Source organism: Bison bison, unplaced genomic scaffold (assembly GCF_000754665.1).
Source record: "Bison bison bison isolate TAMUID 2011002044 unplaced genomic scaffold, Bison_UMD1.0 scf7180017864363, whole genome shotgun sequence".
Classification (NCBI taxonomy): domain Eukaryota; kingdom Metazoa; phylum Chordata; class Mammalia; order Artiodactyla; family Bovidae; genus Bison; species Bison bison.
Genome location: NW_011494935.1, coordinates 778,870 through 804,701, shown reverse-complemented (window position 1 = coordinate 804,701; position 25,832 = coordinate 778,870). Strand labels below are relative to the sequence as shown.

At 44.3% G+C, this 25,832-nt stretch overlaps 1 protein-coding gene across 2 annotated transcripts in view; it reads right to left on the bottom strand.

Annotated features, from left to right (window-relative positions):
• The window catches only part of CYFIP2 (cytoplasmic FMR1 interacting protein 2), a 127,529-nt gene that overhangs the window by 13,153 nt on the left and 88,544 nt on the right, over positions 1 to 25,832 (bottom strand). For both annotated transcript variants that reach the window (XM_010855284.1, XM_010855283.1), the window contains 3 exons: positions 24,892 to 25,022; positions 1,871 to 1,943; positions 1,086 to 1,180 (listed from right to left, as the gene is read on the bottom strand). In XM_010855284.1, the coding sequence (XP_010853586.1) occupies positions 1,086 to 1,180; positions 1,871 to 1,943; positions 24,892 to 25,022 (299 nt within the window). The remainder of the gene's footprint in view (positions 1 to 1,085; positions 1,181 to 1,870; positions 1,944 to 24,891; positions 25,023 to 25,832) is intronic.

The window sequence follows — 25,832 nt, the reverse complement described above, 5'->3', positions numbered from 1 at the left end:
TGAGTTCTCTGAAGGCAGGGGTCCTTTTTCACTCATCTCCATATATAGATACAGGCTTATAAAAATGAGTTTTAACTACAGAATTAACACCTGAGCTCATTCACCTTTGAAAGTATAAGAACATTACAGATAAACCTGTGTTTGATCTCCCTATCCATCTCTGTCTCTTTCATCTCTCTTCACAAGTTGCCACCATTATGAACTGGACACTTTCATGTCCTAGGAAAAGTTTCACTTCATATGGTTTTTTGGTATGTGTTTAAAAAAATCCACATAGCATCAAACTCCATGACCTGTTGTGCAACTTCCTTTATTCACCTAACCGTGTGTTTATGATCTGTCCACACTGATGTATCTAGATCTGATTTTCCCTTTTCACTATGATTTGGCAGGTATTCATCATTTAAATGATTTTACCCCATTTTATTTAGTCAACATGCTACTGATTGATATTTAGGTTGCTTCCAGTTTTTGCTTTAACAAACAATGCTGTGGTAAACATCGTGTGTTCCTGTATTATTATTATTTTTCCTTCTTTAGCAAAGATAGGGCTTCCCTGGTGGATCAGATGGCAAAGAATCCGCCTGCAATGTGGGAGACCTGGGTTCGATCTCTGGGTTGGGAAGATCCCTGGAGGAGGGTATGGCAACGCATTCCAGTATTCTTGCCTAGAGAATCCCCATGGACAGAGGAGCCTGGTGGGCTACAGTCCGTGGGGTTGCAAAGAGTCAGACACAACTGAGAGACTAAGCACAGCACAGCACCCAAAGGTGAACTGCTGGCTTGCAGGATGGATGGTTTTAATTCTGAGAGATAATAGTAGAATTCTTAATACTTAACAGGGAGTAACAGATACTTGTCTGACTTCCTTCTTTCTTGGCAGGACAGATGATAGAGGGTGTAGGCCTGAGAGTCAACAAATCTCATTCCAGACCTGCCCCTGCCACTACCAGGCTGTGTGCTGTGACTTTCTGTTTCTCTCTCTGGGCCTCAGTTTCCCCATCTGTAAGGAGGAGATTGGACCAAATGATCTCTATCTCTAAAGTTCCTTTCAGTTCTATGAGTCCATGATAGGAGGATCGTACCTGAGGGGTCCCCAACCGCTCTATCAGAGGGACCAGGTGAAGTGGGGCATACTTGGCTTCCAGACGTTTCATCCGGACCTCCAGACGCTCGCCCTCTGCAAAAGGAATGGTAGGCAGAAAATGAGATTCAGGGCACACTGGGGGAAACGGGAAAAGAAGAGCTCTCAGAGGACTTGGTGATGTACTTGCATTCCAGCACTTAGAAGGAGTGTGTAGAGCTGTTTTCCTTAGTTCTGGCAAGTGTGATCAGGACTCACTACAAGGAAATATGTTCTATTATCTTTGTCCAGTGGAATCATCTACCTCATGGGGTGGTGAATTACTCATCACTTGAAGGATGTAGACTAACCTAGACAGCAACATACTAGGGATGTTCTAGAAGGCCAAGGAACAGGCCTGGAGCATCATTTACAATTCCAGCATTAACAGCTGCCCAAGGCTTTAACCTTATTCTTTTCTGACTGCAGATCTGAGTTTACTGAGATTAAGAGAGCATAAGATTCAAATTCAAATGGCTAGTTTTTAAAATTAATTTATTCTTTAATTAAAGGATAATTGCTTTAGGGAATTTTGTTGTTTTCTGCCAGACACCAACATGAACTAGCCATAGGTATACATATATCCCCTTCCTCTTGAACCTCCCTCCCATCTCCCTCCCCATCTCAGCCCTCTAGGTTGATACAGAGCCCCTGTTTGAGTTTCCTGAGTCACACAGCAAATTCTCATTGGCAATCTATTTTACATATGATAATATAAGTATTTAGCTGCTTTCAGAGGTTTCTTACCTTTGATGTAGACTCTAGGCAAGATGTTTTGGAAGGGTGCAGCATGAAGCAAATCACAGACTTCCTCCTGAGACTGCAAAGAGAGAGAGAACTTTTATTTTAAACCAGGAAGAATTTTCATCACTAAAGGTTTGAACACTGGAGTCAGTTAGACCTGAGTTCAAACCCTGACTCCTCTACTTAACTAGCTGTGGCATCTTAAGCACATTGCTTAACCTCTCTGAGCCTATTTATCTGAAAAATGAGGATGAGAACAGTACCTATTTTAATGAGTAGGATTGAGAGAATGTATAGCCTCACAGCACAGACCCTGGACATACTGAGTGTATAGTACATTTTCATTACAGTCTTAAAAGGAAATTGGTGAAGAATTCAAAGTTTGGTGAAGAATTTGAATTTGGTGAAGAATTCAAAGCAGTGGGATCAGATAGGGATGATGGACCCAGATTATGTTCAACTCGTAGGTGGTGAGCTCAGGCTCATGGGCTCAAGGCAGTAGCCAATCCTACTGGGCAGGATGTCTCAGTGTGAAGGCCTGGGTCTGGTGGGTTTTCTCCATCTTGACTCCAGTGGGTGAAAGTAGAGGGACTAGGGCCCAGACAGACAGGTTCTCACGGGGATTCTTTATGCATAAAAGTAAGCTTAAAAGCAAACATATACTATGACGATTAGGGGCAGACGTAGGCTGCAGTCCATGGGGTTGCTAAGAGTCGGACATGACTGAGTGACTTCACTTTCACTTTTCACTTTCATGCATTGGAGAAGGAAATGGCAACCCACTCCAGTGTTCTTGCCTGGAGAATCCCAGGGACAGAGGAGCCTGGTGGGCTGCCGTCTATGGGGTCCCACAGAGTCGGACACGACTGAAGCGACTTAGCAGCAGCAGCAGCAGGCCTGAAAGCGAAGTGAAGTTGCCCAGTCGTGCCTGACTCTTTGCGACCCCATGGAGTGTAAGCCTGCCAGGTTCCTCTGTCCATGGGATTTTCCAGCAAGGATACAGGAGTGGGTTGCCATTTCCTTCTCCAGGGGCCTGGAAGATATGGTCTACTTACTGTCTGTCCCTATGGGCTTACTGTCTGTCCCAGGGCCAGTTCATGATTACTGGATTTCAGATCAGAGGGTATGGAGGGGACCTAGACAAGCCACCCTCCATGGGCCTTGGTTTCTCTTCTTTAAACTGTGGGGATTTGAATTAGGTAAAATCAGCCTTCATTCAACTCTGATACTCTTGGATTCTAAGCACCTGAGAAAATCAGAATTCTGAGTACCTTTGGCTTTCTTCACTAGGCATGGGTGGAACACGGCCATCCTGGAAATCTAGCAGTCCAACTAGCTGCTCGAGAAAGAAACTCCTAAACTCCCTTCAGTTTTTGAAGTGAGGGTAACAGATGGAGGACAATTGAACTTAGAGGGATCTGCCTGATGTAGGTGTAATTCTCAGTTTCTTAGCCAGAGGGGGAAATTTCCTTCCTTTCTTAATTAATCTGTTCCTTCCTAAACCAGTAAATTAAGCAACTTGGTCTTCCTTGCTACGTCTAAGCTTAGATCCTTTGATTCATTATATAATCTGAAAACCTGGCTATTGATTATTCAGGCTGATTCACTGGGGGCGGGGGCCGGGGGTGCGGGCTGGAAACAATAAAATTGCTAAACCTCTGGCCAGACCAGACCAGAAAAAAAAAAAAGAGAGGACACAAATTACCAGTATCAGAAATGAAACAGGGACAGCTTTTAGTTTCATGTACATCTCCCTGTAGTTCTTCTGCATTCAATGTTACTGATTTCTGTTATATCTTTATTATGCCCATCCTTCTGCTTGTTTTGGGTTTGTTTTTCTTTCTCCAGTTTCTTACAGTAGAAGCCTAGACTACTGATTGAACACCTTACTCTTTCTTAACATAACATTCAGGGTCTTCTTTGATACCTCTGATAATCAAGATCTCAGTCCTTCTGGAGGTAGCCCAATCCATTTTAAAACTCTAATGGTTAGAGTTTTAAACCAAAGCAACTTCCCAGTAGTTTCCTTTCAATATCCTTGTTCTGCTCTTTAGAGTATTACTGAATGTGTTTTTCTAGCCTGTATCTTCAGTCCCCTTTCCATTTCTTTACTCCTTTCAGGGCCAAGCAGCTTATTTACCTCTCTTTTTACCTCTCTCTCCATTTTCTAGTCTTCACTTCCCTCCACAGCAAACAAAACTATCAAGGCCTGCTGTACCATGTCATGGCAAGGGCTCGGGTAGAGGTTACTGCTCTGTCACCAAGTGCAGTGGACGACTTTCAGTCCTCCTGGTGTGTTAGGCACTGTGACAATGAGTTCTGCTGGGGTCCACTATTTCAACTTCTCTTTTGTAGATTCTCTTACAGGTTTGACTTCTAACCATTCTTTACATGTTGGTTTTCTCCAAGGTCCCCCTTTTCTTCTTGCTTTATTCTATCCAGTTTGTCTCACCTATTCCCAAGTCTATAAGCACTGCCTTTGATCCGTCAACTCTATTTCCTGCCAGATGCCTCTTTGAAGCTCCAGATTTGGATATCTACCTCCTTGTTAGATATTTCCAAAGCTTCATATTTCTAAAGCTGACCTCCTCCCTTTCTTATCTCAGGTTCCTTTGCTCCTAGAATGGCACAATAACCGCATCTGCCATGTCTAAGACCTGGAGCTCATTTTCTCGCTCTTCCTCACCTGCTATGACCAGTAAGTCCTTATATCTTGAATTCTCTCCACATTGACCACAGTACTATGAGCTCCTTAAAGGGAGGAATGTGAGTGTCTCTATTTCTACTTTTTATGTCCAGTGCCCAGTACATAACAGTCTTGCAATAATTATTAAATGAATGCATATTCGTTATATCTCTTAGAGGGATAAATGAATTTATTTACCCATGTGACTATTTTCCAAATATGAGAAACCTATTACATTCATTTATCCAACAAATATTTATTGAGTACCAGACATTGTTCTAGGCTTTGCAGATACGATGCTAAACAAGTTAGAGTAGATCTATGCACTCATGTAAATTCTACTGTAGTTGAGAAAGATAAAAACAAGAAAATAAACCAAAAAGTTTCAGATAGTGGTAAGACACAATAGGGTACTAGGCTAGAGTGACTGGGAGTGGGGAAGGGACTACTTCAGAGAGGAGGCTAGGGAAAATCTTTTTGAGGGGGAGTTATTGAAGTAAAGAATTAAAAAAGAGGGAGCAAGCCGTTAGATATGAAGCGCAAAGGCCCTGGGGCAGAAAGTAAACTAGAGCATAGGGACACAAGTAATCAGCACAGTCTGAGTTCCTAATGGTAGGGAAGGATCAGATCATGTGAGGTCTCACAGCATGGGATGAAGCCTGGATTTTATTTCAGGTGCAATGAGAGATAAAATACTCAAGTATTTTAAGCAGAGGGCTGGTATACATACCCCTCCTGCTAGGTTTTTTTTTTTTTTTCTCTTTTTCTCTGCTAAGTTATATCTTTCTTGCTTTATTTTCTTCCTATAAATGTCTGTGCTCCTTGAAGTGCCTTCTTACTAGAAAAGTTACCCCTTGCATGAACTGTCAATTTTCTGTTTTGTTAAAGTCAATAAAATTGACCTTAGGAGCCACCTTAGGGGATAGAGAAAGGGGAAGAAGGCTCTGGGACCTCTACAACAAGACCAATGCTGTTACTTTAATTTCACATGATGAGCTTCCATTTCAGTTTCCTTAGGGAAGACAGGAGTGTTCCAGTAGCCCTTCTCTGTACCCTGCCTCAGGTTTGCAACCTGCAGGACCAGAGGTTGTTTGGGAGTGCTTCCTGTTAGCATGCTTCTTGTCTGTTCTCTACCTTGTAATGTCATTTGTTAATGAAGGTGAGGAAAGAGAAGGGTGTGGTTTCCTCACAGAGGTGGGAAAGCATTGTCTGGAAGTTTCCTAAGGATGAACTATTTGGTTATTTGCATGATGAGGTGGCTACATACTCTGCAAGGTGGAAGGTATTTGTTTGGCATTCATGAGCCGAGGCCATCACAGTTGATAAAAATGTCCAGCTCAGAGCACACAGGGCCTGTGTCAGGGATCTGAACAGGCTTCACAGCAGGCACCTATGCTAATACTGACCAACTCTTGTCCAATCTCTATTCTGAAGGATCACATTTGGCTTTCCACTCTACTAGGAAACCATCTGGCCCCTGGCCTATGAAGGCCACCCAGAATGGGTTTCTTCTCAACTCCTCTCCCCACCAGCTCTTTATGCACCAGTGACAGCAGCTTTCTGTTATTTGAATCCACCATTTGCATAGTCATCACTGAATTTCTACCTTCTCTCTGGAATGCCCACTAACCTATCTCCCTGCCCTTTGCTTAGTAAACCCCCCCTCTTCTTTCAGATCTCAATTTAAGCATCGTTCCTTCCAGGGAGACTTCTTGGATCCCTCCAATACCTCTCTGCCCATGGGGTTTCTTTGTTATATGTCCTCAAAGAACCAAGCTCTTTTCCTTTCTAGCATTTGAACTCAGTCTGTATTGTGCATGTCTATATGTGACTATTTGATTAATATCTACCTCCTTCTACTGGAATGCAACATTCATGAAGGTAGGGACAATGATTATTTTTGACTATACTTTATTACCAGGAACAAGCACAGTGACTAGCAGATAGCAAATGCTTAATATATAAGTATGTAGAATAAAAGTTGAAAGTCTGTGGCACATAAGGGAATTTAGACTAAGGACAGAATCTCTCCTATTCTGGGTTTTCTTAACAGGTCTAGATGTTTTCCCTTATCACTATAGGAAGAATTTTTCCTTCAATGTTACTGATTACTCCGTGTGAACACTTCTAAAAAATGCTCCACAGGGCAGGATTTTCAGGAGTTTATTTTCTATTCCTCTTTCTCTTCCTCCCTGTTTTTTCCTACTTGTATGTATTTACTAAATTATTACTATGCATATATTACTTCAAAAAATTAAACTGGAAGAAACTCTGAAAGTACTTTTGAATTTTACAACAAGGAGCTTTTGGGGTCTAGATGCTAGAATCAGACATAAGGAAATAAAATCTTAGCATGGCACTTGGTCCAGCACAGAACAATACTTGCATCGGATTAATAATGCAAAAAGTATTTGCTTTTGTTTTTTTCTCCTTTTGTTAGGCTATGGTTAAAGAAAAAAATCACAGATGAAGAGCAAAATACAAATGTTACAGAAAATACAGCTGTGACAACATAAAAGTAAAAGGGCAGCCGACAGGAAGTAGGAGAGAAGTCTAGAAGTGGAAGTGAGGTCTGTTGATTTCCTCATCTTTCATGGAAAGAGTCAAGATACTAAATAATGTTACTGAAAGAAGTGTAAGTATACTATTTCTGATTGCAAGATAGGACAATATAAATTAAAAAATGTGACATAATCAAATATTGAGAGGAAGACAGGGAACAGATGTAAATGACCTAAATTTTCATCTTTACCATTAGGGAGTCAATAAGCATTGTTTAAAGTTGCTCATGAAGAAATAGAGGTTAACCTCATATTACCAAGCGTTATGGAGATAACAACTAGAAGAACTAGAAACAGAAATGATTAAAGCAGGCTGCCTTGGGGATGGGGATGCAGGTGGGGGGAGGTGCAGTGGAGACAATAAAGCTTTTCATTATAAGCTCATTTATACTATTTGTCATGTGCAATTAAGAACAGTTTAAAGGAAGCAAAATGAAGAGGTTGGATTAAATGGTCTATAAGGGTCCTTTCCAAGGCTTGGCACCAGGTGCTTTGTACCCATTTTCTGCTTTACCCCTCCAAGCATCCTGTGATGCAGGTCTAATAATCCCTATCCTATGCACAAAGATGCTGAGACTTTTGGGAGATGGAGTGTCCCAACCAGGTCCGCACAGTGATAAGGAAGCAGCAGGGCTGATACTGGGACCCAGGGCCACCTCACTTCCATACCCACTGCTTTTCCATAGCCACTCGTGCAGCCAAAGCCTTGGGAAGACTGAAATACTGCCCCCTGCATTATACGTACACTTTATGAAAACCATATTCAATTATTCAAAATAGAGACAGAAGGAAATTACTATAAAATCTCACTCTTGAGAAGCTTTTTAGCCGCACTCATATCTGATAGTAAAGAATCCACCAACCGTGCAAGGAACCTAGGTTCGCTCCCTGGGTTGGGAAGATCCCCTGGAGAAGGGAATGGCAACCCACTCCAATATTCTTGCCTGGAGAATCCCATGGACAGAGGAGCCTGGTGAAGTACAGTCCATGGGATCGCAGAGTTGGACACAACTGAGCAACTAACATGTTCATATCTGATAAGATCACATCATTCTTTGCTTTATTTACTGGGATTTTGGTCCTACCAACTAACATTCTTTCAACTAAAAAAAAGAAAAACTTTGACATATATATGCAGTTTGAAGAGGAATGGAAAGTCTCATGTCATCCTCTAGCTGAAAAAATAGGCGATAACTGACAGTTGTTTCCTAAAATCCAGAGGTTACTTCTATCCTGAATTTGTGTAAATGATTTCTTTGCAGGCAAATAATTTTTAAAGTTCTGCTGGTGTGATTCCAAGGTAAATAACTGGGCTGCTCATGTGCTCAACCTATCTCTATAAATTCCTTTTGCCTGCCCCTCTCCCAAACCACACTCTACTTATTCTTGTCCATCCTGCAAAGTCCCATCCAAAGATTCAGCGTCTAGGGGTCTTCCACACCCCTTCAGTCTCCAGTAGTTTTCTCTTTAAAACTGATTAGCATGCTTATTCATCCAGGTCCCCACCAAGCTGTTTGTAGGCTGGGCTCTCTAGTCCAGCCACAGCCCAGGGTACTTCTGAGGGAGAATCCAAGCAGCATCTCATATCCCATGCAAACAGCTATCAAGAGTCTTCTTACAGGGCCCAACCACACGTAGGACCTGCATTTCACTTGCTCTGAAAGGCCATCACAGGACTACAGAGAACATGGGTATAATATTATCTAGAGACCAAACAAGGAGGTGCCAAACTCTCAACACTTTCATTCTGACTAGGATGCAGCCTGAGCAGAAATTAAGTCAATCATTCAGCAAATAGTAGGCATCTGCTATAGCAACTTGCTCTGTGAGGTGAAGCTACAACAGGAAGTGAGGCAGACCTAATGCATGGTCCTTACTAAGATGAGGAGGGAAGTGAGTCACATGGGCAGTTCTAGTAAGTGCTGTATTGGGGTATGTGGGAGCTGTGGGAATATGTAATAGGGGCCACCGATCCATACTTCTGGGGAGGATGATGGGGAAGACTTCCTGGAGAAGGAAATGCTGAGACATGAACCAAGGCTAAGTGTTGGACAGGTAAGAGTGAACAGCACCTGCCAAAGGCCCCAAAGCAAGAGGGACTGCAGTGGGACAGGGGCTGACAGTTGAATAAGACTGACGCTTTCAGTGCTGGGGGAAGGTTGCATGAGATAAGGAAAGAGGGCTGAGCAGGATCTTGTAAACTTTGCTTAGATGTTTGGATGCTATCCTGATGGTTTTAATCAGGGAAGCGGCATGATCCCATATACATTTACAGTTTTTGGCTGCAAGAAAGACAGCAATGGTGCGAGGTTGTGGGGTCGGGGAGCAAAAGGGGTGCTGGAATAGGTCAAGCAAGAGATAGCAAGGCCTGGAGTAGTGGCCAAGGAGACAGAGTGGGAAGCAGATGCCAGACAGCCAAATGCGGACTGGATGTGTCAGCAGAGAGAGAGAAAGGACATGTGTACTGGGCCACTCACAGGCCAGAAGACACAGCAAGACTGCAGGCGGGAGGAAGCTGAGAGCAGACCCAGGAGGCGAGTCTCTGTACATCCAAGAGAAGATGTCTAAAAGGCAAGCGGACACAAGGCCTAGGGCCCCGCGGAGTCCACAAAGTGGACCCAAACTTGGGAATCATCAACATGAGGATGGGATGGACTCCAGGGGAAAGGAATACACAAGTGCAAGGTCTGAGTGGGCACTTCTCCAGGGAACTGGATTTTTCCAGATATTTCAATTTCTCTGACTCTATGAGACCAAAGAAAGAGAAAGTGCACAGTGGCACTTGTGATGAAGGGGAGACTGATAAATTTTGGGCACGTCCACGTCTACCAGCACACAACCCGAACAGGGACGGCAGGCCACCTTTCCAGCCAGGGGTGGGGCAGAACGCACTGAGTGTTACCTCTTTCCTTCCTCCCTTCAGTTCATCAAATACTCAGGGCGTGCTTACTGTTTTCTGACCAGAGTGGGGCCTGGATGCTGCAGGAGACATGATGACAGCTAAGACTGGAAAAACTAGATTTTAATAAAATTTGTAATTTAATGGAGGAAGAGGGTTAAGGACACTTGTGACTGGGGAAATAAACAGAATCACTAGGTACAAAAGAAATTGGCAACCAAGGGCCCTGGAGACTCAAAGGAGGGAGAAATAACACCAAGTGTCTTGCAGAGAATAGGCGTTTGATAAAGTGTGTGCTGAACACGAGACCTGCGGGGAATGAGGTAATGATGGGCCTGGCAGGATGGGCAGGGGAAGACGCAATCACAGACAGAGGGAAGATGAGGTCAGAGATGAGACGGCTGGTGTATACCGAGCAGGACTCATTTGCTTGGTGGGTGAGTGAGGGAGGGGTGGGTTGGTGAGCTGCAGGCAGTCAGACCCCCCTGTATTAGGGAACTACCAGGGAAGGCAAGTCAAAGCTCCTTGCTGGGCTGTGGGAAGAGGAGGGAAGGGGCTCTAGTAACCTCATTTCATACAAAGGCTCTGGAGAAATATGGACGTAGCCCCAGCACCTTGAGGGATTTAATCATTTCCCCAGTGGCTCATCCCCTTCATGGATTATAGCCTTGTCATGGCGAAGGGGCTTGTGTAACTCAACAAAGCTATGACCCATTCCATGCATGGCCACTCAAGATAGACAAAGCTGGCTTAAAACTTGGCATTCAAAGAACTAAGATCATGGCACCCAGTTTTATCACTTAAGGCAAATAAAAGGAGAAAAACTGGAAGCAGTGACAGACTTTATTTTCTTGTGCTCCAAATCACTGCAGATGGTGACTGGAGCCATGAAACTAAAAGACGTTTGCTCCTTGGAAGGAAAGCTATGATAAACAGAGATATCACTTTTGTCTATATAGTCAAAGCTAGAGTTTTTCCAGGAGTCATGTATGGATGCAAGAGTTGGACCAAAAGAAAGCTGAGTACTAAAGAATTGATGCTTTCAAATTGTGGTGCTGGAGAACACTCTTTGAGAGGGAGAAAGACTTGCAAGGAGATCAAGCCAGTCAATCTTAAAGGAAATCAAGCCTGAATATTCATTAGAAGGACTAATACTGAGGCTCTAATACTCTGGCCACCTTATGCAAAGAGGTGACTCATTGGAAAAAACCCTGATGCTGGTAAAGATTGAAGGCAAAAGGAGAAGAGGGGGACAGAGGATGAGATGGTTAGATAGCATCAGTGATTCAATGGACGTGAATCTGAGCAAACTCCGGGAGACAGTGAAGGACAGTGAAGACTGGCGTGCTGCAGTCCATGGGGTTACAAAGACTTGGATATGACTTAGCGACTGAACAACAGCAGCAAAAAACAACCAGTGGCTCACAGCTGTCAAGTACAGAGGTGACCTGAATCCCAGATTTCTAAGTCCAAAGATACACCCTGTCCAGGAGAGTACCAGGGAAATCAACCTGAAATTGGGCTGAGAGAGCCTTATATAACATGCCCTGGTCATCTCCTCTGCCTCTTAATGCTTTTTGGTCTTATTCTGTGTAATGGTCTCCAGACTCAGTGAAACCATTTCTTAATTAAAAGGTATTGCATATTCTTTTGGATATAGGCAGAGCATAAATAAATATGGTAATACTTCTTATTTAATATGGTCACTGGGCCTTCTCTAAAACCAACCTCACCCTGCTCTTTCACTGCACTCCACTTGATGAGTTTTACAGCCTTGGATGGAAAAAGTGGAAAAAGGTCTTTCCTGAGAGGCATCAAGGCATGAGGATTCCCATGTAACTATAGCACATCTCAAGTAGGAAATACTGATTTCAAAACTCTAAGTGACCAGTTAGAATCTGTTGGGTGGAAAGTGCCCTCACCTTCTGAGTTTTCCGAACTCATCATGAAGCCCAGTGGACTGTGCCACCTAGGACACATCTTCAGAACTGCTGGATTGCACACCCAAACTGCTAGGTGTTGGGAGGGAGAGGCTTGGGCTGCAATACAGTCTGCAACGCAACAGCAGAGGCCCCAGGGAACTGTGTTCATTGCAAGTCACTGAAGTGTGAAATTAGCAAATTCAGGGACTGGGAAAAAATGGAATGAAGTCTGAGTTTTAATTGGAACAAAGACCCATAGTTTGCCTTCCATCGTGTTGCCTGGAAATGGAAATAGCTGACTGGCTAATAACACCTAGTTAGCATCCTATGTCTTGCCATATTGCCTTCTTCTATGGACTGTACAACTGACCAAGAGGAGGGGGGCAGTTCAGTTGCCTCATAGATACCAAAGCAGGACAAACTCCAGTGCTGGCATGTCAGGACAACTGGGCCATTTCCAGGGGGCTCAGACCACTCTTTCTGGGGGAGAGTGAGGATTTATTTTAGGGGAGGGGGGATCTCCAGTAGAGATGACAAAAAAAGTATCACCCAGGGTTGCTGTGAATGGTTTATGAAGACAGTATACTATCCAAGGATATCCCATCCTGCTGCTGCTGCTACTAAGTTGCTTCAGTCATGTCCGACTCTGTGTGACCCCATAGATGGCAGCCCACCAGGCTCCGCCATCCCTGGGATTCTCCAGGCAAGAACACTGGAGTGGGTTGCCATTTCCTTCTCCAATCCTAGGGGGTTTCAAATATATGGTAGACATCAGATATGGGCTGTTTATAATGATTTTCCAACAGATATATTTTGGTCTCCAAAAAAATCAATACATTAATATTGCAAAAGAAGAAGGCATAAGATCTCGAGAAAAGATATCTTTTCATGATTTGCCTGAAGGCAACATGTGTGCTAGTGATGGCCCCGGGGTCATCTCAAGTACTGACCATGGCTGAGAGGCAGTGGGTGTTCCTGGAGAGGATTCTGACACCAGACTCAGCAGGATGGCCCATGAATATCTGCCTTAGGTTAGAATAAGGGCACTGGCACTTAGGTTACAGATTTGTTATCCTTGATTTCCAAGAGCCATCAACAGCAATGACATTTTAACCACTTTCCATGTGCTATTTGATTGGACATTTGTCATTTTCTTCTGGAAATGCACCCAATATTTAATTCAGCCTCTAGGAAAAGGTTTTCCTTTGAAAAACTATTAATTTAGCATTCACAGCTTTCTTCCTCAGATACACAGAAATAATTGACATACTACATTGTGTAAGTTTAAGGTGTATGACACAATAATTGATATATATATATATTGCAAAATGGTTACCACAATAAGCTTAGTTGACGCTTTCTTCACCTCACACAATTACCACTTTTGTTCTTACTGTTGTGAACATTTAAGATGTACTCTCTCAGCAGCTTTCAAGTATACAATACAGTACTGTTAGATACAGTCACTGTGCAGAACATGAGCTATGTTTTTAAAATGGTCACTCTACCCCTTTATTTTTGGCTATTTTTGAAAAAATAGAAATTGCAGATACACCTTTTTTTTTTATAAAAGGAAAATTTATAACCTCATCATGCAGGGGGTCATCATTGATAACCTTCTGGGGTCTGTCCAGCTAGTTTTTACCGTGCATAAAACATTTAAGCGTAGATCTTAAAATAAGAATGGAATATAAAATAGCACTCTTCTGTAAACTCTTTTTATCACTTAGTGTATACTCTCAACATCTCACCAAGCACAGTACAGAGTTTCTATGAGTTTCTACTTCAGTGTTTTTCTTTGGCTTGTTTTTGTTTATGCCTGGAGGAGGTCTTTTTGTTCCGCTCTACCCTTTCTTGAGTGATCTTCCTACTCCTCAGAATTACCTGGCAAGTGAATAATTGTCGAAGAACTGACTTTCACAGCATTATCTATCTCCCAAACAGTCTCAGTGGACTTGGTATTTTAGCCGGCTTCTAAAGATCAAAGAACATTTCAAATCAACAAAGTAAGCCCTTAATAGGAGAATTCCAAACACTGTGACAGAAAGTAGAAGAGATGCTTTGTTTTGGGGGTGCTCTAGCTGCCCCTGAATTATAAATGCCAAGGGGGTAAATGTCACCAAGCATTAGGGTAGAAGCCAAGGATAGTAAGAGTCAGCCTTGGCCCTGATGCAGGTCTTTGGGGAACCTCAGGCTTCTCATCTCTAGCCTGACCTTCTGGAGAAGGCAATGGCAACCCACTCCAGTACTCTTCCCTGGAAAATCCCATGGATGGAGGAGCCTGGTAGGCCACCATCCATGGGGTCACGAAGAGTCGGACACGACTGAAGCGACTTAGCAGCAGCAGCAGCAGCAGCAAGCTGACCTTCAAGGGTCAGGTTGGTAGCCAGGGAGAGAGTGGCAATGAAAGATGGGTTAGAAGGAAAAGGTACGGCTGAATAATCTGGGCCATTATTTGGACTTTGAAGGCCAAAGTCAGGACTTCGAATTTTTAGTACCAATGACAGCAGAGATCAACAAAACATTATAAATCAACTATACTTGATAAATTGAAAATAAAGATTTTTCAGTAATGAGAAGCTACCTGTCAGTTTGAAGCTGGAGAGTAGCATGATCTGGTTTACAATGGTATGAAAATCTTTCTGCTGCTACATGGGCAAATCAGCTCTGTCTTTTTTGTCTCCCTAATGCTTTACCTACTAGCACACTGCCCACAGAGCAAGAATGGAAAGGCAGAGAGGCCATCAAAGAAGCTGCACGGAAACATGTCTCTTAAGTTGAGCACAGGGAAAAGGCACTGCTGTTTTCTTTTCTCTCAAAGACCCAGAAGCAGAGGGAGGGTCTCATCCCCATGGATCCTGGGAGGAGGGCAGCTGACTGTTCTGGGTGTGCTCCCAGCGGCGCTCACAAGCCGAGTGGCCTCCTAATTCACACTGGCCAGCTTCCCCAGCTTTGGCTTTCTATGGTCCTGAACTGCTATTTCCTGCTCACAAATCAAACAGATGGGCAGCATGAGAGTCGTGGCTGAGTTTGGCACTAGCAGATGCCTCAATAAATTTAGGAAATGAGGTCAGAAGTAGCTCTGGGGCTTATGTTACCAAGAATAAATCTCACCAACTAGCAGAAGTAGCTAAAAAACAACAACAACAAAAAACCCCTTATAACTTTTCTTCCTTCTTATACCTCATGACCTTGTCTGCTCAATGACCCTTTTTCTTAGCTTTCCAGATTCTATGATGCAGTTTCCTTTACACAGTCCTCAAGTTTGTGCTATGAAAAACATCAGACATATTAAATACAAAACATTTGAAAGAACTACGAACATCCCTATACTCTTGATGTAGAGTTCTAGTGAACATTTTACTGTATCTGCTTTGACTCTCTGATTTCCTGAATCATCTGAAAGTGAGCTGAAGCCACTGCATCAATTATTCTTAAATAGTTCAGTACGCAATTCCTAAAAAGGACATCCTCCCATGTAACCTCAGTATTGTGATCACCTACATCAAAAATTCTTGATATCATATAACATACTAACATTTCCTGACTGTTCTTAAGGAGTCTTTTTATAGCATTTTTTGGGGGATCCAGGATCCAATCATGATGAGTTTTCTAAAGTATAAAGATGAAGCAGTTGCTCTACCAAGTGAAAAGTGAAAGTCGCTCAGTTGTGTCTGTCTCTTTCTGACCTCATGGACTGTAGCCTGCCAGGCTCCTCCATCCATGGAATTCTCTAGGCAAGAATACTGGAGTGGGTATGCCCTTCTCCAGGGGATCTTCCCAACCCAGGGATTGAACTCGTCTCCTGCATTGCAGGCAGATTCTTTACCATCTGAGCCACCAGGGAAAGCCTTGCTTTATCAAAAAGTACCCTAATGAGTCTCTCGTTTGGGAACTGATGTGTGCTCCCGCTTCTGCACAGGGTCCTCCCTGGGAGGGGCTAATGAGTGGCAACTGCTACACTTACCAAGTGCCACACCAATGCTTATTATTCCTATTGCTTAGGACAGCCACTAACGTTATCACAGTTCTAGATTAGTAACAATCAAGAGCTACTGTAAAAGTGCTCTCTGTTAATAGAGAAAGTAAAAATTAAGAGGTTTCTGGAGTCAGGATGCAAAAATACTTTATTGAAAGAAACCCACATTAAAATTCAAGGGATAAGTATTTCATTTTGCTTTCAGTCTTAATATTTTCCTTTTCTATTTACTTAATTTAAAACTGATGAACTATGAGGGATTTCCATGAAATACCACAAAACTTTATGTTCCCAACTCACTCACTCTAGGAGGCTAACTGGGAACTTGTTATCTCTTGGTTAACGGACATCATAAAGATTCAGGATACATATTTTTTTTAAAAAGTGTGATCTTACATGTGTCAGATTCATGTAGAACAGCATTAGATTCTACCTTTAGGCTCTGCTTCTCGGTGAAAAACTATGTACCCGTTTTAGCGGATTTCCTAAGGGGAAGCATCAAACCATTCTCAAAACAGTATTTTCTTAAATAACATTCTGAGTCTCGAGACAACACAGACAATAACACGGATACATTTTTTGTTTTGTCTTTGTCAAGTGAGTGTGGGGAAATGAACTGGAAAACTTGAGGTGGAGCACCCCACAGGAATCCCAGCTCTGGCTTTCCTGCGGGCTGTGGGTGGCAGGACAGGGCCTGACCGAGGGCCCAGCCGTCTAAACACTGCCTTATAAGGATGCATGTAGATGTCAGTGTCAGTACTTCCTGTGAACTGATGTTAAGCCCCAAGGATACAGGGCCTGTAGAACAGTCGTGAAATGAGGCTTCCCACATCCACCACAGCCCTCCTTTGTACGCAAAGTATGAGCTGCAGCTTCCAGCCCCTCACTGGGGACTCCAGGGGCAGTGGAGAACTCACCTGAGGTTTGTTACATCTGCTCCCGCTCCATCATTTCCAGGAGCTCTCTGTAGCCCTGGCTGAATAAACCAGCAACTTAGCTTTATCTGATTATGCATGTGTGCGTGTGGGGGTGGTCTTTCCCTACCAGGCTATGCCTTACTTGAATAATAAAAATACTCTATATTACTATGTTTCACCCTCCACCTCTTCCCCTAGCCCATGAATCATCAAGGGGAAAATTAATTATTATTATTCTAGATTAGAATCATGTCTGGTCAACTAGGAAAGATCTATAGCCAAGAAACTGACCCAGAAAGCAGCTTTTCCTTTCCTACAAATGCATATCAGCGTCTCCCAAGGTTGGCATTTTCCAAAGGGTGGGAAACGAGGGGGTCCAGGGCAGTGGAATTTCATAACAGAGAGTCACAGTGAGAATGTCTTTTTCCTTTTCAGTTTCCTGTTAATCTTTCTGACAATGTCAACGACGAGGTCTCCATCTGGAAGCAGTAGGTCTTCCCACTTCTGTAACATTTGCTAATGTCTGTTTTTAACAGAGAAAATGTGCAGGCCTCACTCAGGGCCCAGGCAGGGAGCAACTGGAATTATGTCATTATCTTTTGTTTTCATTGGATTTATTATTTTGGTTGCTTTCTAATGACAGCGAGAGAGAATGGTTTTTTAAAATGGAAAATGATATGATGTTTCCTTTTAAAAGAAGGTAAAAAGTTATTTTAGATACAATTATTACATAAATAACAGGAGCAAGGGTCTGCAGATACGGCAAGAATCGTGACAACATGACAATGACTACTCTGTGGCAATGCTAGTTGAGAAGACAACCTCTAGAACAGGGCTCTCCTCCCTGGCTGCACATTACTAGAACAGGGCTCTCCTCCCTGGCTGCACATTACAGTTCCGTGTGGAGCTTTCAGCTGGGGGCCTACTTGCAAAGATTCTGCTTTTCTTCCCACAAATCCTAGCTCATTTCCAATCAAGAAAGCCACTGCGTTCAGGGTCTGGGCTGGAAGAAACTCTCATACGCTCAGGCCGAGGGGAGCCACTTGATGGTGCCTGGATGTAGGGACAGAATCCATGTCCTGTGTAGCTGGGGGTGTCTTTTTTCAGGGTGAGGGGCAAAATAAGTGGATCAAGTAGAGGTGGGAATATGGAGTGAGAGTCTGAGTTGGGTGGTGGTGGTGGGGGGTTGCTTCTGATTTCCCATGCATTGGGACCATGTATATTTTTTAAGCATGGGTGTATTTCCTTTAAAGGAAGAAAAACAATAAATCTTATTGCACTGAATTCAAACAATAAATGTACAGTATAGAGGACCCCTATCACCTGTTCCTGCCTGCATCACACCCCGCAGAGGTAACCTCTCTTTTCAGCTTGGTGACTATTACTTTTATAACTAAACAAAGTAAAAAAAAATATATATATATATGTATATATGGAAAATTAATATGCTGGAACGTGAACACACTGAAATGTGAACAATGGTTATCTTGGTGTGGCACTATGGTTTCTGTTTTATTCTTTCTGAACCTGTTGTCTAGCAATGCATTGATTTCAGTTATGCCATGAGAAAAGCAAAATTAAAGAAAACGGACTACATAGTGGAAGCAGGAAATAGAGGGGTCAGACATGGAGCTGGAACTAAAACGAAAATAAAAACAAAAGCCAACAGAGCAATTTGCAAAGCTCAGCAGAACAGCTCTCTGGCCTTGAGTACTTGAACTGTGAGGGTCTTGGGTTCTTGTCTTAACTTCTGCACTAGCTGAGTAGCTGCAGCTCTGAGAAGGTTATCTCCTTCTCAGGGCCTTAGTTTCCTATCTGCAAACTGTGGAACTAGGATTGCATCAGATCAGTAGTTCTCAGCAAGAGGGAGGGTTTGTCCTCCAAGGGAATACTAAGCAGTAGATGAAGACATTTTTGGTTGTCACAACTGGGGAAGTGCTCCTGTGTTCTAGCAGGCACAGCCCAGGGATGCGGCTCAGCAACTTGCCACACACAGGAGGTACCCCCAACTATGGACTATCTGGCCCCCGATGTCAGCGGTGCTGAGGTCAAGACACCTGCCCTGGATGGCCCCTGACAACTCTTGCACCTCTGAGCAGCCTTCAGATCTATGAGTTTGGGGCTGAACTGTCCTCAATTCCTATAAAGGTAAGAACCACTCTTGACTGACCAGTATGACTATGGCTCACTTAGTTATTAGGATGAGAAAATAAACAAACAACAGGGCCTAAGGCAGGGAACACTCTCAAGTGTTCAAGTGACTCTCAAGTCCTGGACGGGAGGTCTGGCCGCAAAAGGCAGACAGAAGGGCTGCCTCCTTTGCAGGGATGCCGGCCTCCCTTGCTCCCGTGAACGAATAGGGCCCTCTCCTGGTGTGCACTGGCATAGCAAACAATGGGCTGATGGCTTGAAAACCACACAACATTTGAACCAAAACTTTATGTTGTGGAATACTTCCTTATGATTTCTCAGAGTAAAAGATAGTAGAGGCGATACTAGTCACTAGTAATAGAATTTCCTTTAAAAACACAATAGGTTTATAAACAGATACCTAACACATATGGTTCATTTCAGATTTGATTCAAGTATTCATTAAAAGCCTCCCATGACCAGCCCTTTGTGGACACTTGATAAATGACAGACACAGAACTACGTCTGCAGACCAGGAAGAGGGCTTTTCAATTAGTGGTGCTGAGGCAACTTAGGAAAGAAATGAAGTTGGCTTTCTACTTCCCATTCAACACAAACATCCATTCCAGGTGAATAATAGACTTAAAGTTCTATTGAGCCTGGAGAGGCTAAACTCTAAAACTCTCAGAAGATAACTTATCTTCATGATTTAAGAATAGGGGACATCTCTTTAAACAAGTCACAAGAGCATCAACCACACAGGAAAATGTAGATGAGAAATACAATAAACCTTAAGAACTTTTGTTCATTGAAAGACATGCCACAGAAATATATTTGTAATACATGTATCTACGTATATTGGAGAAGGAAATGGCAATCCACTCCAGTATTCTTGCTTGGAGAATCCCATGGACAAAGGAGCCTGGCAGGCTACAGTCCATGGGGTTGCAAAGAGTTGGACACGGTTGAGTAACAAACACACTCACAGACAGTATATAAATCATTGCTACAAATCAACAGGAAAAGATAACTCAGTAATAAAATAGGCAAAAATACTGAACAACATTTCACAAGAGTCTCTGTCCAAATGGGAATACCATATGGAAAGAGTTCAGCATCCTTAGTCATCAGGGAAATCAAAACCATAGTGAGATATCACAACACATCCACCAACGGCTGTAACTGAAAAGACAGACGATCCAACTGTTCATGAGGATGTGAAGAAATGAAAACTCCCACACATTGCTGAACGGAGTATACACTGGTACAACCACCTTGTATAGCTTTTTGGCAGTATCCACTGAAGCTAAACATAATGTCTTCACATCAATCCAGCTATTCCGCTACTAGGTATCTACCCAATAAAAGAGAGACCACACAGGGGACTTCCCTGGCGGTCCAGTGGTCAAGACTCTGCACTTTCAATGCAGGGGGCACAGGTTTGATCCCTGGCTGGGTAACTGAGATCCGGCATACTGCACTGCATGGTCAAAAAAATAGAAAACTAAATAAAATAAAAAATGGCCTTATAAAAAGAAAAAAAAGAGGTATATGCTAGAGTAGCAATTTAATAAAACTAATAATTATTGATTTAAAATAATTAAAAAATGAGAGCATTTCTGCCAAAAGAAATATATAAGAACATTCATGGTTTCTTTATTCATGGCATTATCAAACAGTAAGCAATGAAAACATCCATCCACAGTAAAATGGGTGATCCAACTAGTCTATGCAGTGAGAATACTGCATACTCCATACACAAATGGCCTTTGAACACATGGGTTTGAAGAGCATGGGTCCACTTATTCAGATACTTTTCAATTGTAAATACTACAGTATTATAACTCATGGTTGGTTGAATCTACAGATTGGAACCATGGATATGGAATGGCAGATACAAAGGGCTGACTGCAAAGTTACACATAACTTTTTGGCTGCAGAGAGGGTAGGCACCTCTAGCCCCAGTGCTGTTCTAGGGTCAACTGAATTACTCTATGCTTGTTGTGCCTTGTGAAGATCGCTCAGTCACGTCCGACTCTTTTCGATCCCATGGACTGTAGCCTGCCAGGCTCCTCTGTCCGTGGAATTCTCCAGGCAAGAATACTGGAGTGGGGTGCCATTCCCTCTTCCAGGGGATCTTCCTAACCCAGGGATCGAACTCAGGTCTCCTGCATTGCAGGCAGATTATTTACCGTTTGAGCTGGCATGCTTACTAGACCTTCATTAAAAACACCGAGCAAACAAGGACCCACCCCTTGGGTGTATGCATTTCTGTTCTGCTACTGCATCCTTACTTTTTTGTAAGCACCGAACTTACAGAATACATATCTTTGTCCAGGAGATCAATCTTTTCAATTTATATTCCATCCATTTACAAATTAATGATATATTAATAATCTGTTTTAAAAAGACAAGCCACAGAGCAAGAGAAGGTATTTGTACATATATACAGATATAGACCCCACAACAGGACAAAACTCTATAAAGCTATTAGAATACAAGAGACCAGTGGGCAAAAGGCTTCTCATCTTATACTTTTCTGTATCCTTCCAATTTTCCTGAAACTATGATATACTGCTGCTGCTGCTGCTGCTGCTAAGTCGCTTCAGTCGTGTCCGACTCTGTGCGACCCCATAGACGGCAGCTCACCAGGCTCTGCCGTCCCTGGGATTCTCCAGGAAAGAACACTGGAGTGGGTTGCCATTTCCTTCTCCAATGATATACTGCTTGTATCTTTTTAATTAACTTTTAGTCAATGATAATACATGAATATATATTCCTTATAAAAAATTCAACATTTCAGATACAGCAAATGTCTCTGTTGCCCTCTAATCCTAGCTCCCTCTGTAATACCTAGAGAAAAATGACTGAACTATAGGATGATTTTCCCATTTTTTTCCCCCAACGCAGGGTTATTTTGTGGGCTTTGTTTGTTTATTTTGCTTGTATGGCATAATGTGTCTTATCATGGAACTCACTTTCTTTCTACTCATTGTTATGTCTTTCACCATTTTCTATGTTGTATGTGCAAAGACACCGTCATACTTTATTCTTTTTGACTGTTACACAGTCCTCCACTGGACGGACATTCCAGTTTAAATGCCTTTCCTCTACGGACATAATCTCCTTCTTCCCTTCCTCCTCCTTTCTTTCTTTTTTTTTCTGTTATTAGTCCTCCTACTTAATAAGAATAATCAATATGTCATTTAAATATTTATTCCGGCTTCATAAATTAAAAAGTTCCCAAAAGCTCCTGCCTCATTCTAATCTCAGAAAGCACTGTCTTATCTTGGGGATTTCTCCAGCTGTCTAAGTAGAAAGCAGAGCTCACAGCCTCCCATGTGGCTCATGGGATCTTAGTTCCCACTAGGAGTTGAATCTGTGTCCTCAAAGTGGAAGCGTGAAGGGTCCTAACCACTGGACCACCAGGGAAGTCCCGAGCCCTGACTGTTGCTATGTCTCCTCCCACTCACATTCCCCTAAGGCCGACGATCAGTACTGGAAACCCATGCTTTTGTTCTTTCACCTCTGCTACTGATGTGCTGTGTGACTTCAGGTGAGTTGCACCCTCTCTGACTCTCCTTTCCTAACTTAGGCATAGAGGAGGTTGGGCCATACAAACTGTTGGGGTCTCTCTTAGCTCTGAAGGCCTTTGATGTGAGTGTTCTGTTGACCGCAGTGGTACCTGCAACCGACCATGCAGGCAGGGATGCCTAAGACAGGATTCCTTTCCTTGTAGCCCCGTCCACCGTCTGCCTCTTGGGGGTCTGTACGTGGGAAGTTAACTGATGTTCCTTGTGCAGAACAGTGCTCATGAGAGACACTGGGAACTAGGGCTTCAGGGACCTGCCCACCCCCCGCCCACCTGCACGTCTCCTCATCTTCCTGAGGCCTTGAGTGGTTTCTCCTGTGTGTCTTGTCCTTGTGACTTCTGATGGCTATGTTGCCATAGCAACCAGGCCCGCTGAACCATGTTTAAAAACCTGTTACCATGAAGAGGAACACTTAGTCCATTTTGAGGAGAACAGAGAGGCTATTACTCCCCACAAAATAGACTGTGTTTCAGGGACTGTCAGGGGGAAGGGTCCAAGAGAACAGCTGATCCAGATCCCTGGCTGCAGAGACGAGGCACCGATGTGGACTGGGCCGGCTCGCCGAAGCTCACAGGTCCAGAGGACGAACCCTCTCGGGCTCTCATTCTGAGTTTGTGCTCTCACTGCTTCCTTGCCACCTCTACCTTCACTTCACCTCCTTCCAAATTCCTCCTCCTCCTGCCCCTCTCTTTCTGTGCGTCTAAGATGACCCTGCCAAACTGGACAACTGCAAATAGCCTGGCCCTTCACTCACCTTCTGGCTGCTGCTTCTCCACACAGCGAAAGGGCCTTTAAAACAATAAATCAGAATCTGCCCCCCTCCAACCACTTACAGCATCCCAAGGCTTCCCGAGGCGCCCCCTTGGCCCAGGACTGAGGCCCCGGCCTCTCCTACCTCAGCCCCAGCTCACTCCAGGGTTCTCAGCATTTCTCAGAGACCTCATCCTCTCCAAAACCAGCACATGCTTCCCAGCACCTGCGACTCTGTTTCCCTGTTTATTCTTTCACAGCCCCTACCCTCTGCACTCACATCTCTGGTTGTTTACCGCTTCCATCATCACCCTCTCCGGAATAAAAATGGTAATTATTTGTCTGTCCTATTCATGGCCACTAACCTGCCACTTAGGGATGCACCCGGCAGTGAGCAGGTTCTCAATACCCTTCTGCTGAATGTGTGTGTGGACAGAGGATGGCAGGAATGGATGCTGAAAGATGTTCCTGCTGCGTCCTGAGGACCATGCCTTTTCTTCCACAGTGCTGCCCATTACCCTGTGCCTAGACGGCCAGGCCCACCTGTGGACGCCTTACGGAACCAGAGCTGCGTGGAGAGCACTGGGAGGGTGTGGAGAATGCAGACTCCATGAGCAAGCCACAAACAAGTTCTGTGTGGTCCCAAGATGCAGAAGCACAGGGACTCATGTTTTTGCCCATTAGCATAATTCAAACCAATTATTTAGCTCTTACTTTACATGTCTTGGGGCTTCCCTTATGGCTCAGCTGATAAAGAATCCGCCTGCAATGCAGGAGACCTGGGTTTGATCCCTGGGTTGGGAAGATCCCCTGGAGAAGGGAAAGGCTACCCACTCCAGTGTTCTGGCCTGGAGAATTTCATGGACTGTATAGTCCATGGAGTCGCAAAGAGTCGGACACGACTGAGCAACTTTCACTTTCATGTCTTACTTCCTTTCAGCCTCTAAACTGCCTTGCAGGGTGAGAATCCCTGTCTTCCATGACAACAAATGAAGAAAGCACTATGTGCTCTCCCCTCAGCCCGGAACAGCTGTCCCTGATTCTCCATGAGGCCAGTTCCTGATCAGTTTTCAGGCCCCCTTCTCAGGGAGGTCCCCCCCACCCTCAAGACCACACCACAGGTGTTCCCTCCAGACCTGGCAATCGTCCCTCACAGCACTTGCTCCGACAGTAAACACATCGTTTCCGTGTAGACACTTTTCAGGACAGGTCTCTCCACCACCCAGGACACTGCACTGCACCTCCCAGCGCAGTGCCTGGCCTGTGGTTTCCAGGAGTTATCTTGTGTCTGACGGGTGAATGGAAACCTGGACTCTGACAGACTGCCAGGGCCCTGCTGCTAGTGGAAGGTGGGCAGTGGTGGGGGAAGGCCAGGCCCCTCTGACTCCAGGACCTGCTTCTCCCAGTATCTGGGTGTCAGAGAGGTCTGAGTGGAATGGAGAGGAGTGCGTGCCCGCCTTGGAAGAGCACACAGCTGAGCGGCAGGGCTCCCAGGTGGGATGTGCTCGAGGGGCCTTGGGCATCTGTTGGGGTGGGGGTACCCTTCCAGCCTGGAGACACGCCAATTCCTTGCGGCTCGAAACTCACCAGAGCTTGCTCGATAAGCAAGCAGAACAGGATGGCATTGCCCACCTCCCTCAGGCTCTGGAACACGTCAGTCTTGAGCTCTGCGTATTCGATGATGTCCTTCAGCTGGTGGTGGAAGAACTCCAGGATCCCTGGGAGGTGCAGGGGGAGGGTTAGTGGGAGGGTCATGCTAAGCACTGTATCTGCAATAGCTCACGTAATACTCGTAAAAACACCCTGGACCAGGCACTGTGACCCCTCTTTTCAGACGAGGCTCAGAGAAGGTAAGTGGCATCTCCACAGTCACACAGCCAGTAAGTGGGGCAGCCGGGAATGAAAGCTAGGGCTATCTGCCCCAGCCCTCTCCCGCTCTGGCTCACACTGACCCAGCATCCGGCATCTTGGTAGTTAGGAAAAACACCTGGTACTAAACTCATAGTCTCCACCCTTCCCCATCCCCCAGGCTCCAAACTCATTCCAGGTGCTGTCACTATCAGCGAAAGGAAGACTGGCTGACTTCTCTGCCCAGAGATTGAGTGGTGAAAACTCTTATTTCCTGACTTACCTTAGAAATGCCACGTTACGCCACGCCTGGGGCGTCGGTCTCCTCCAAAGAGGCACATGGAGGAAGGAATGTGGATGTGCTGAGCTAAGGAAGACCTTTACAACTAAACCTCGCTGCTCACAACCTAACGGTTCTCACATTCGTGGACCTCTTCCAGCCTCCGGGCAGTGCTGTGAGGCAGGCCCAGCGGGCACCACTTATGTTCACTGAAGGAAGACGATACTGTTGTAATCAGGGGGATTAAAAGTGGTCCAGGGCAATTCAGTGGCAGAGAGAGGGTGCAAACCCAGTGTTGTGACAGTCTGCTGCCACATCAGAGAAGCAAATACTTTAAGGTAGATTGCCAGAGCCCCCTTCTACTGTGGGATGGGTCCGGATTATTTTCCTATCACCACAC